Source organism: Symphalangus syndactylus, chromosome X (assembly GCF_028878055.3).
Source record: "Symphalangus syndactylus isolate Jambi chromosome X, NHGRI_mSymSyn1-v2.1_pri, whole genome shotgun sequence".
In the NCBI taxonomy this organism is placed as follows: domain Eukaryota; kingdom Metazoa; phylum Chordata; class Mammalia; order Primates; family Hylobatidae; genus Symphalangus; species Symphalangus syndactylus.
In genome coordinates this window covers 149,406,768-149,420,576 of record NC_072447.2, presented here as the reverse complement: position 1 = coordinate 149,420,576, position 13,809 = coordinate 149,406,768, and the positions used below count along the sequence as shown (strand labels likewise).

General features: G+C 35.2%; 1 protein-coding gene across 1 annotated transcript; it reads left to right on the top strand.

The window, feature by feature from the left end:
* Positions 1-9,840: 9,840 nt before the first annotated feature.
* LOC129476403 (uncharacterized protein CXorf51A-like) lies at positions 9,841-10,481 on the top strand. Its single transcript, XM_055269352.2, has 2 exons — positions 9,841-10,025; positions 10,219-10,481. The coding sequence occupies exons 1-2, from the start codon at positions 9,894-9,896 to the stop codon at positions 10,378-10,380; spliced, it is 294 nt and encodes a 97-aa protein (XP_055125327.1). The 5' UTR covers positions 9,841-9,893; the 3' UTR covers positions 10,381-10,481.
* The last annotated feature ends 3,328 nt before the right edge of the window (positions 10,482-13,809 follow it).

Genomic DNA, 13,809 nt, shown 5'->3' with positions numbered 1-13,809 from the left:
TTTGAATCTACACAAAGAAATAAAAAGCTCCAGGCCAGGTGCTGTGGCTCACACCTGTAATCCCAGGACTTTGGGAGGCCAAGGCACATGGATCACTTGAGCTCAGGAGTTCAAGACCAGCCTGGCCAACATAGTGAAATCCCATCTCTACTGAAAATACAAAAATTAGCTGGACATGGTGGAAGACATCTGTAGTCCCAGCTATTCAGGAGTCTGAGGCGGGAGAATTGCATGAACCTGGGAGGCAGAGGTTGCAATGAGCTGAGATCATGCCACTGTAGTCCAGCCTAAGTGGCAGACTGAGACTCCATCTCAAAAAAAAAAAAAAAAAAAAAAAAAAAAAGGAAAGAAATAATTGAAAACCTCCAGAGAAGATAAAAATAAATATCATTATACAAAACATTATTTCTTATGTTTAACTTTACTAAAAATAACTGACTTTCTAAAGTAAAAGTAGTAACAATATATTGAGCTATACAAATAAAACAAATAAGTAATAGCACAAACAATAAAAGGTAAAAACTGGATCTACATGGTGTCTTTCTTGCTATTAATACATATGAAGTAGAGTAACATTTGAATATACACTGCGATATGCTAATTGTGTGTACTGTAAAACTTAGGAAAATAACTAAAAACATATGTATAAACAATAAGCTAACAGTGTACTTAAAGCAGCATCATAAAGAACATTCATTTAGTCTGGGCAGAAATGGTAATAAAGAGTAAGTAACAAATGGAACAAGTAGAAAACAACCAGTCAGTTGGTAGAAGAATATCCAACTATATCAATAACTGGATTACATATAAATTGTTAAAATATCCCAATTTAAATGAAAGAAGTTTCCAGATGGGACATAGAATAAGACATAACTAATGGTTATATGGAATAATGTTCTTTTTAATATAAAGATGTAGATAGTTTAAAATTAAAAGGATGGAAACACATTTACCATAAAACCTCAAGTTAAAAAATAACTGGATTAACCACATTAATATAAGACGAAGTAATTTTTTTTAAAAGAATATTACTAGGGAGAAAGATGGGTATTACATAGGAATAAAAACCATCGGTTTACTCAGAAAACATAATGATCTTAAACATGTAAGCACCTACCAACGACGCCTAAAAATACATGAATGAAAAATTAATAGAATTGAAGAAGAATAGACAAAGCCACAATTAGAGTTGAAGATCTAAAGACTCTCCCCTCAGTTACTGATAAAAGCAAGTAAGAAGCACATAAGTAAGGATACACAAGACCTAACAACCTCGTCAATGGATCTAACCTATTTGACATTTGTAGATCAAGCTACACAATAGCACCGGAATATGCATTCTCTTTAAGTACACATATAACATTCACAAATATAAACCATAATATGGGCCATAAAGCAAAAAGTTACAAAAATAGAAAATATAAAAATCATGTTCAATAACATTTTAGAATGCTTAAAAACAAACCAATGAACAACAGCAATAAAAAACTAACAATCAAAAAAAAAAACACTGACTCTACCATATACTGATGAAGATGTGGAGCAACATCATTGGTGGAATTAGGAAACACTACATCTACTCAGGAAAAAAGTTTAACATTTCTTATAAAGTTAAATATATACTTGCTGTGAATTATATAACTCACTACTGGATGATGACGAGAAATAAAAATGTAAATATACAAAAATATCTGTACAAGAATGTTTCTTTTATCTTTATTATAATTTCCAAAGCTTAGAAAAAAACAGAAATTCCTCAATTAGTAATTGGATTTTTTAAACTTCTGATAAATCCCTACAGTGGAATACTATTTAGCACTGAATAGGAAGGAAGAAGTAGGTTCTGGCCAGAAGATAATAAGGTAAACATATCTGTACATAACATACAAGCATAGGAAGATTTTGAAATGTGGAAGGAAGAATGTGGCAGAATACAAAGGGGACTTTGGGACTTCAGGCACTTCAGGCACTTCATAGCACTTATTTCCATGAGTTTTCTAACTAGCTTTCATATGTCTTAAGAGTACTACAGCAGTCTCCAATCTGGTACCAGCAACAGGCACAGACAAAGAGAAAAATCTTGACGAAAAACCTATTTTCCTTAACCAAAAGACCAGAAAAAAGATGGCCCAACATAGCAGAAAACAATTTGCAACACCCATCCTATTCCCACCAAACACCAGAGAAAAAGCTTCTCTTCCAGACACACAATTTCAGTGAAATTGCCAAGAAGGCAGCTAATCTTGCACCCAGACCTGGACCCCACCAATATAGTCTGGATATTTGTTCCACCCAAATATCATGTTGGGATGTCATCCCAAGTGTTGGGGGCGGGGCCAAGTAGGAGCCTGTGAGTCATGCGGCCAGATTCCTCATGGTTTGATGCTATCCTCTTGACAGTGAGTGAGTTTGCATGAGACCCGATAGTTTAAAAGTATGGAGCACCTCCCACCTCCTCTCTTGCTCCTGCTTTCACCATCTGATGTGTCTGCTCCTGCTTCACCTTTTAGCATTAGTAAAAGCTTCCTGAGGCCTCCCCAGAAGCCAAACGGATGTCAGCACCATGCTTCCTGTGCAGCCTGCAGAATCAAGAACCAATCAATCCTCTTTTTAAGATAAATTACCCACCCTCAGGTATTTCTTCATAGCAATGCAAGAATGGCCCAATATACATGCCAAATCAAGATGTGATTTGTTTTTGTCTTGATAGTGTTCCTGAAACTCAGGGGCAGTAGATCTTGCATCTCCTGGCCGGTAGAAGTGGATTCTACTACAATTCTCCCAACAACAGAGTTGTGTGTGTAATGGCAATAGTACTCAGAGGCTAGATGAGCTTCTAAACTCATATGGTAGCAATCAGACTTCATGAAGCTGTGCAAGGCAGTGCAATTATTCACCATCATACTTCACCACCACTCATTTTTGTTAGTGGGGACCAGCAGAGAGCTGAACTTCTACTCCCACCACACATCAATGAGACTGAACAAAACAGTTGACTTGTTCGCTTTCTAATCATCCCTGGTGTTAGTGGAACCCACTGGGGAGCTGAACTGCTATACCTGCCTGATATCAGTGCTGTCAGAATGGGGTGTTAAAAGATGGGGTTTATTAGCACTCCACTTTCTTCCTTCCCCTCCCTTGGTATCAGCTGTGCTCACTGGGGTGTTTAGCTTCCACAAGCAAAAAGCAGCAACAAAGCAATGAGAGTCAGCCCTTTACTTATCTCCTTCTTGGGGACAGAAGGACACATCAGGGTGCTGAACTTACACTCCTATTTGGAGGCAAGGTGTTGGTATGAGTTAGTGACCCACTTTCACTGAGATGATATCAGCAAGGCTGAGCAGAGAGCTGAGCCTTTCCTCCATGTGTCTTTAATAAGACAGTGGGAGTCAGCATTCAGATTTGGTGAGTGGTGTTGGTAGGGCCCATCCAGTAATTGAACATGCACAAAATCAACAGGGGCCAACATAACATGAATCATATGTTGAGGCTAACTGACAACAACTTTAAATCAGCCATTACAAAAATACTTCAACAAACAGCTACTAATTTTAAAGAATTCCACAAAAAGATGTTATAAAAAACAAATGAAAATTATAGAAGTGAAAAATACCATAACTGAAATTAGAAAAAAAAAATAAAAACCTCACTGAATGGGCTCATCCAGAGTCAAGATGACAAGGAAAGGATCAGTGAACTTGAGGACAGATCAATTGTATTTACCCAATTGGAGAAACAGAAAGAAAACAAATTACAAACAAAAATGAAAAGCTACTCAGCACCCTGTGGGATAACAATAAAGCGAAATTTATATCATCAGTATCTCAAAAAGAGATCAGAGACAAAGTGGAACCAAAAAAGTGTTTGAAGAAATAATGCATATACCTTCTCAAATCTACAGGGACACATAAACCTGCAGATTCAGGAGTCTAGGAGAAGTCCAAATAGAATAAACACACACAAAAACATTCCAAGACATATCATCATTTACGGTTTCAAATCTATAGACAAAGAAAAACTCTTCAGGGCAGCCAGAGACAAAAGACACATTATTATGGGAACACAGACATTTGAATGACAATGAATTTCTCTTCTAAAACTATGAAGGCCAGTTTGAAGTGGAACTGGGCATTTCAGGTGTTGTAAAAATTGCCAAGTATAAATTCTGTTTCCAGCAAAAATATTCTTCTAGAATAAAGGGGAATATAAGATATTGTCAGATGAGGAAAAACTATATGTTTTTGCTAGCAAATCTACTCTTAAAGATTGGCTAAAGGAAGATCTATAAAATAGAAAATGATAAAAGAAGGCTGGGAACTTCAAAAAGAAAAAACATCAACATAAATAAAAATGGGCATAAATATCATATAATATCCTTGCCTTTGAGAGTTTCTTAACTTATATTTTATGGTGAAGCAAAAATTAAAGCAATATTTCACATATTGCTCAATGTATATGAAGACTTCATATGATTATATTTTTAATGTTGGAGGATAAACAGATGTAAATCAAGTAAGGATTTTACACTTCACTCAAAGTGGTAAAATGTTGATACCTGTAGACTGTTATTAACTACATATTGTAATATCTAGTGTAACAACTAAGAAAACTATACAACGTGATATACTCAAAAACACTGTAAGTCAGTCAAGATACAACTCTAAAAAATATCAGGTAAGTCTCAGGAAGGTATGCAAAGAAAAATGGAAGAATGACAAGCAGGGAACATAAAGAGAAAGCAAATAAATAAAATGACACACTTTAGCTTTACTATCAATATAAATAATTACCTTAAAAGTAAATAGTCTTTGTATAGTAATTAAAATACATAAACTAATTGTGTGGATGAAAAATAATTCAACAATATGCTGTCCGGCCTAACACGTTAGCTCATGCCTGTAATTCCAGCACTTTGGGAGGCCAAGGCAGGCGGATCACGTGAGGTCAAGAGTTCGAGACCAGCCTGGCCAGCATGATGAAACTCATATCTACTAAAAATACAAAAATTAACCAGGCGTGGTGGTGAGTGCTTGTAGTCTCAGCTATTTGAGAGGCTGAGACAGGAGAATTGCTTGAACCCAGGAGGCGAAGGCTGCAGTGAGCTGAGATTGGGCCACTGCACTCCAGCCTGGGCAAAAAAATCTCACGTCTGTCTCAAAGAAAAAAAAATTATGCTGTCTAAAATAAACACACTATGTGACATTGATAGAATGAAAGTAAAATAATGGAAAATATGTGCCTTGAATATATTAATTTTAAAAAGCAAGAGTGACTAGCAATTGGATAAGAAGAAGAAAGGAAAGGTATCCAAATAGGAAAGGAAAAAGTAAGAGTATCTTTCTTCTAAGACTACACGATCTTGTACATGGAGAACATTAAAAATGCCACACAAAAACTCTTTTAGAATGAATCAACAAATTCAGTGAAGTTGCAGAACATAAAATCAGCTTGAAAAAATTTGGTGCATTTCTCTATGTCCATAATCAACAATAAGAAAAAGAAATTAAGGAAACAATTCCATTTCATAATAGCATGAAAAAAATACTTAGAAATAAACTTCACCAAGGAGGCAAAATACTTTTACACTGAAAACTGCAAAATATTGACCCCCCAAATTAAGGAAGACACAAATAAATGGAAAGACATTCATGTTCATGAGTTGAATAATTAATGTGGTTAAGATGGAAATGCCAGCAAAAGAGATCTACAAATTTAATGTAATTCCTATCAAATTTTCCAATGATTTTTTAAATACCAAATTTATTCTAAAATTTATATGGAATCTAAAGGGATCCTTAATAGTCAAATCAATTTTGAGAAAAAGCTGGAGATGTCACACTTCCTCATGTTAAAACTTATTACAGAGTTACAGTAATTTAACAGTGTGGTATTGGCATAAAGGAAGTCTTATAGACCAGTGAAATGGAATAGAAAGGCCAGAAATAAACTTCCATATATATGGTCAAGTTATTTTTGACAAGGGTGCTAAGACCACTTAATGGGGAAAGACAGTCTTTTCAATAAATGATGTTGAGAAAGTTGGATATTCACATGCAAAAGAATGAAGTTGGACCCTTACTCTATAAAAAAATCAACTGAAAATTGATGAAAGACTTAAATGTATGTGCTAAAACTGTAAACCCCTTAGAAGAAAAGTTAGAGGAAAAGCTTCTGTTATTAGATATGAAGTTTTTTGCTCTTCCACAAAAATAAAGGACAACAAAAAAATAGATAAATTTGAGTGTGTATGACAATTAAGAACCTTAAGTGTATCAAGGAATACAATCAACAGAGCGAAAGACAACCTGCTGTATAGGGGAAAAATTTGCAAAGCATGTAACTGATGAGGGGTTAATATCCAGAGTATGAAAAGAACTCCAACTTAACGATGAAATACAACCTCACTTAAAAACAGGCAAAGGAATTAAATAGACATTTCTGGAAATAAAATATACAAACAACCAATAAACACACTAAAAGATTCTGAACAGTACCAATTATTAAGTCAATACAAATAAAAATCACAATGAGATACCACTTTATAACCATTAGGATTGCTACTATCAAAGTAACAGAAAATTAAAAGTGCCGACAAAGAAGTAGAAAAACTGGAACCTTTGTGCATTGTTGGTAGTAATGTAAAATGGTGTGGCAACTATGAAAAACGGTATGGTAGTTCCTCGAAAAGTAAAAATAGAATTCTCACATGAGCCAGCAATTCCTCTTCTGGGTATATACTCAACACAATTAAAAGCAGAGTCTTGAAGATATATCAGTACACCCATGTTCATAGCAACCTTACAATAGGCAAAAAGTAGAAGCAACCCAAGGGTTCATCAATAGATAGACAAATTGAAGTATATACATACAGTAAAATATTATTCAGCCTTTTCAAAGAATAAAATTCTGGCATTATACATAAATGAACCTTGAGAGCATTATGCTAGATAAAATAAGCCAGTCACAAAAAGACAAACACTATAAAATTATAATTATATGAGGTAGCTAGACTAGTTAAATTCAAAGAGACAAAAAGTAGAATGGTTTTTGTCAGGGTCTAGAAGAGGAGGAATTGAGGAGTTGTGTAATGGGTATAGAGTTTCAGTTTTGCAATATGACAATAGTTCTTGGATCCGTTGTGTGAATATACTTAACACAACGGAATTGTACAATATTGTACAATAAAAATTGGTTCAGATAGAAATTTGATGTTAGGTGTATTTTACCACGATTAAAAATAGAAAGTAGGAATAGTTATATTAATATGATATAAAGTAGAGATCACAGCAAAGACAATAAATAAAGGCAAAGAAGGACTTTACATGATTATGCAAGTATCAATCCACCACAAATATATACCTATACTGACTGTGTATCAACCAAACAATAGAGCTTTCAAATACATGAAGCAAAAACTAATAGAGATGAATGAAGAAATAGACTTATTTACAATTATAGTTGGATTTAAACACTCAGCAACTGACAGAAATTCTAGACATAATATCCTCAATAATAGAATAGCTGAAAAATGCAACAATCAACAGTATCTAATTGACACATATAAGACAGTTCATTGAACAGCAGCAGAATATATATATTTGTTTCATGTGTCCACAGAACATGTACCAAGATAGACCATGTGATGGACTACAAAACAAACCTTACCAAACTTAAAATAATTGAAATTGTTGATAAATAATTAAAAGAATTGAAATGTGTTGTGTAGACAACACATTCTATGACCAAAATGGAATCAAAGCAGCAACTATAACAAAATACAAAAAACTAAACAATTGGAAATTAAATTATGCATTTCTAAATAATTCATAATAATTCATGGGTGAAGAAGTAGTCTCAAGGGAAATAAAAAATATGTGAACTAAGTAAAAATGAAAATATACATGTTAAAACATGTGGAATACAGCTAAAGTTGTACTGAGAGAGAAATTTACACCATTAAATTCTTACATTAGAAACAAGGAAATGTCTGAAATTGGAGACCTAATTTCTTACCTAAAGAATATAGAAAAGGAAGAGAAAAATAAACCCAAAGCAAACAGAAGGAAGTAAATCATAGAGATAAAAACAAAAATCAATGAAATTAAAAGCAGGAATAAAATATGAAAATCAATGAAACCAAAAGCTATTTCTTTAAAACCGTCAACAAAATTGATAAAACTTAAGCACAACTGACAGCTTAAAAAAAAAGAAGACAACGAATAAACAATATCAGGGATGAAACAGGAAATAGCATTACAGATTTTACAGGCATTGAATGGATAAGAGAATAATGTGAATAACTGTATGCTCATAAATTCAAAAATATAGAAAAAATTGATCAATTCGTTAGAAAAACACAAACTACCAAAAATAAATTTAATAAAATTATATAGGCGATATAATTAGTCCTGCAACTAACAAAGAGAATGAATTTGTAATTTAATAAGTCTCTTGCCTGTCACCATGTGAGACGTGCCTTTCAACTTGTGCCATAATTGTGAGGCAACCAGCCACGTGGAACTGTAAGCTTATTAAACTGCTTTATTTTCTAAATTTCCCAGTCTTGGGTATGTCTTCATGAGCAGCATGAAAATGGACTAATACAGTAAATTGGTACCAGAGACACCCTGATTTTTCAGTTCCAACCTTTACAGCTGTGATAAATAAATGTTTATTGTTTAAGCTACCCAGTCTATAGGATTCTTTTGTAGCAGCCTGAAATGACTAAGACAATTATATATGTCTATTACCTAGAAATTCTGTTCCTAAACATACACCTTAAAGAAGTATAGGCAGAATTCTACAAAGGGTCATGAGCTACTAACGAGTTTTATAGCGGCATCATTAGTAGCAGTAAGGAACAGCATCAACATAGGTTACACTCAAAGAGGGAAGAAAATGAACAAGCACGATGCAACATTAAAAGCAATGAACAAGAGATGCATATAGCAGCTTAAGTAAAATGTTACACTTTCACACATGCACATATTTAACAAAGCGATATGTTTAACAAGAATAAAAACATAGGAAAGCAAATCATTCAAACACATCACATGTGTCACATGTAGGTGTCTTTTGGTGGGAAAGAAATTAGTAAAAGAAACTAGGAAGGTAGAAAGAAAAATCCAATAAAATAGAGAAATAACCTTTCAAAAATCAATAATGATAATGTGGTCAGAGTCCAAGAATAGGATAAAAGTAAAGATAAAAGCAACCTTCATAAATAGACAGTTAATTCTAATCCCTATCAATTGCAGGGCTAGAGAAATTAATGAAAATAAGCTGCCTTTAATGCCAAATGTGATAGGTAGAAAGATGTTTATTTGTGGGAACTGTCTTTTGTTTGTAGAATTACTCACCTCTCCACTGACATTGAAAGATAGCCATATTGTTTTTAGAGGGATTTTAGGTAAAATATCAAAAATAACAGCTAATGACTTAGGGAGGGAGACTTCACAATAAACCAATGAGTAGGTGTGGCCTTGGGGAATAGATTAAAGGAAACTGTCTGCTATGTGGGCCACCACAATTGAACATGGGTATATGAGGAGGGGTGGTAGTTCATGTTGGGAAGGCATAGAAGAGGCTGTTATAGAAAAGCCTCTTTTCTACCACCAGGCTATCCTTGCCTTTATATCACCCCCCCACCCAAAACAGAGGTGGCAGGAGTGGTACATTCTGATGACTAAGACTCCCCAGGTACCTCCCCCCCCCACACAGAGGTGACAAGAGTAGTGCTTTGTGATGTCTTAGTGTCCCTTAGCTCTCATTGGCTGGGAGAGTGCCTTGCTGACCAATCAAAGTTGAAGGGTGTGGCCCCTCATTGTGCTGGGAGGGATATACATAGGATACTCAGATCAGGAGCTCTGAGTAGACCACTGGGACACTTCAGTATGGCAAAGGTGACCAGTGAACCCCAGAAGCCTAAAGAAGATGTGGACAAACAGGGCCCATCAACCTCAAGTACCAAAGGGAGGAAGAAGGGGAAGACTCCCTGTCAACAAAGACCCAGAAGTGGCATTAAGGTGAGATGATGATCCTGACCAAGCCCCTTCTCTTTGCCCCACTGATTCCACCACCCCAAGACTCCTATCCTTTCCTTGCCTCACTCAAACCCTCTCCTCAACTCACACCCTTCTCATGAAGCCTATTCCTATGCATTTCCCACCTTCTTTCCCAAAACTAATGCCCTCTGGCCTGACTGTGATCTCCCTACAGGGCCTAAAGACCACCATGAAGGCGAAAAGACCCCTTCGAGGGAGCTCGAGCAAAAAAGCCTGTGAAACTAACACCCCTGCAAGAAAACCTAAGAAAGCTAGAAGACCAAAAATGAAGAAAGAAGAGGCTGACAAAGACCAAAGAGAGACCTCAGCTCTGTGATGTCTCTAGAGGTCTGCCACTGAAAAGTCATCAATCATACAGTCAGTGAATTCTACACCAACAGGTTAAAACCATGAAAATAAAATAAACCTGAATCAAAAGGATATGTCCCTGTGACTTCTCTGATGGTGGGGAAGGAAGGAGTGACAGGAAGAGGGAGGTGTGTGTGAGAAGGCAGGGAGGTGGCTTCTGTGGGGTTTGAGGCCAGGCCAACAGGTCCACAGCTGGAAACTGGGGGATAAGGACTGGCTCAGGACTAAGCACTGAAGATAAATTTCCTGAACACTTTAATACACAAAGAGTTAAAGGGGTTGGTGTTTCTATCTGTGTGTGTTTTGGTGGGGAAAGAGGGACCTGACTTCAGTGTATTGATTGTCAGAATCTGTATGGTGTGAAGTGTGTGTGTGGGTGGCAGTACTATCCCCAAAAACAGACATAGAAATAACCTGCAGGCCGGCCATCTACCTCATAATGGTAGGTATGAGGTACACCCCACACTATGATATAAGCAACTAAATGCCCTTCAAAGGGCCAAATATCTCTGAAAGTTACCAGCAGCACCTGAAATAATGGTTACTAGATGCCACAAATCCAACACTGACTAGCCCACCTTCTTAAAAAACTTAGGGAGGAGCAGGGCAATGGGAGTGGTCTACCTCTAGTGCAGGCAGTGAATGAGAGCATTGTCTACAGAGAATTTTAAAACAAGATAGCTCTCTCTCTCTCTCCATCTTTTATTTTTATTTTTCCAAAGTTGTTTTTATCCCTAAAGAGAATATCATTTTTCAGCAGCTTTACTGAAGTGTAATTGACATATGACAAACTGCACATGCTTAAAAAGTATACAGTTTGATGAGTTTTGTCACATCTGCACTTGTTAAACCATCACAACTATAAGAGTGAACATACCCATGACCCCCTAAAGTTTTCTCATGCCCTTTGGCAATTCTTCCCTGCCCCTACCTTTACCATCATTCTAAAAAAAAACCCACTAATTTGCTTTCTGTCACTATCTGTTTCTATTTTCTGGAGGTTTATAAGAATGGAATCATAAGATATGTACTCTTTTTTTTTTCCAGTCCAGCTTCTTAGAACAACTATCTTTCCTTCCCAAAAATATTTTGTTTTGTTGGTCTACTTTTTAAAAGATTGCTGTGGTCAATACGTTTTAATCATGTGTCTATGGGAGTGGTCTAAAAACAGCACAATTTCTCATTATATTTTAATGAATACTTATTGTATTCTACAAGGAAATTAATGCAGATAATTTCCTGTTATAACATTGGCCTCAGATATCACCTGACACAGTTGTTGCTGTTTCTTTCTAAAGCAAGCTCCTAAGGATGTGGTATTTCTTGCAGTGCACTTTAGGCCATAATCCATGGTCCTGTATGACACACATACACCAGCATTTAAACAATATTTCTAAAACAATAATAGTACAGTGATTGATTTTAAAATAAAGGAATAAATAATCTGAGTTTTTCATGTGCTGTCATTCCATGTGATGACTTCTTTGGATGATGCCTTAGTTAATAAAACAAAGTATGAATGGCAAGGTATAAATGTTTGTTTGAGAAGTTCAAATCTTCATTTAAACAAAAAAATACTTTGTAAATTTGAACTATATCTTTAAAAGTAAAATTTATTCTTCTTTAATTGTTTAATAGTTATTTTAAAACTGCAGACCAATTCAAGGAAATCGAATGTTACATATTTGGATAATTTATTAATTGACTAATTTGTCCCTTTTGCATTATTTTTGGTTTTCTTAAAATACCATTTTATATTTTACTTTTACTAACACATATATGCATATATATAATGCTCACTAGAAACACACCATATATCTTTATTAATCCTTATTATTTCTTGTTTTAATTTGTGGTTATTACTGAAAATGTGTTCTACTGAGGAGGGGGCATTAAAAAGCATTCCTCATTTGGTTTTAAATACACTAATTAGGTCAAAGGTAGAAGACTTTTTTTCTTCAAATACTTCACACTTTGGTCCTAGTGTCCGGCATCTTTTGGTTTTGTTTTAAACAGCTTTATTGAGATATAATTGACTATAATATACAATTAATTAGAGTTGGCACATATACACCTGTGAAACCATCGCCACAATTCAAATAAGAACATTATCCATCACCAAATCAGGTGTTTTCTTTTCTTTTCCTTTTTTTTTTTTTTGCCACCTTGTGTTTTTTCCTCCCACTTCTTCCCAATTCCCAATCACTGATCTGCCTTCTGCCTCTACGGGTTAGTTTACAATTCTAGAGTTGCATATTAATGGGATCAGATTATGTACTTAATTTTATCTAGCTTCTTCCATTCAGCATAATTTTGAGTGACATCAATGATGTTGTTGCATACATCAGTATTATATTCTTTTTTATGTTATTTTTTATTATTTTTGTTGAGTATCAGCACTAAAATGATACTTCAAAGTAGCTTGAATTTTATTTTTTCATGATAGTTGTAGATTTACAGGCAACTGTGAGAAATAGAGATGTCTTATACCGTTCACCCAGATTCTCCTGATGGTAATGTCTGCTATAAACATAGTACAGTATCACATTAATAGATCAACATCAATAAAAGATGAAGTAAACAATGTTACTAAAGAGATACACTACTCCCATATTCTCGATTAGATGTTCCCTCCAGACATCTGCACACTGGCCTGGGTCCTTGTAGAACCTAGCTTCAGTATTAAGTTCTGTTGTTTGAGAGGACTTACCACTATCATTTCCCTCATGCTTATTTAAATAGTATAGCCATGAATTATGCAGCTCAGAAGTATGTTGGCACACATGATTCCAGAAGCTTGTGTAAAAGGGATATGGCCGATGGAATGATTAATTTTCAGAGTACTATTCTGTCTCCTCAAGTACTACTAATGGGCCAGAGCCTGGGTGAGGAGAGATGGCAAGAACCTTTCTAGTGATGTCAGTTTGAAGTGATTGGCTAGGCATTCTTCATTATCAATTATGATTGCTATTCTTTTTCTGATTGTCTAAGGAGTGGATAAGCCAGAGACTATTGATGTGCTGCTGAACACAGAAAAAATTCCCCAGAAACCAGTACAGGGTGGCTGTAAAATTTCCTCTAGGCTTTTATGATTATAAATTTGAAAATATCAGGTGAATCTATGACAAGGAGCTTCAGAATTTAATGTTCTTTACCTACAACTACAGGCTAATCATATTGTTAACATTCACATGTTGTATAGTATGCTACGAGGAAGGAACTCTGTTGTAATACTCTGTCAGACAGATATAACAAAGAAATCCAGGATAAAGTTATTTACCAGAAACAAAGTTCAGGGTATGTGGGAGGTAGTTTTTAATAAAGTTTGGAGGTAGTATGGTTGTTGTGATAAATTATCAATATAATGCTTGATTGTATATATTATAAAACCAAAGAT

Coding starts and splice junctions, on each gene's coding strand:
- LOC129476403 (XM_055269352.2), top strand. CDS start 9,894: ATGGCAAAGGTGACCAGTGAACCCCAGAAGCCTAAAGAAGATGTGGAC. Junction 10,026..10,218: donor GACCCAGAAGTGGCATTAAG/GTGAGATGATGA, acceptor ATCTCCCTACAG/GGCCTAAAGACCACCATGAA.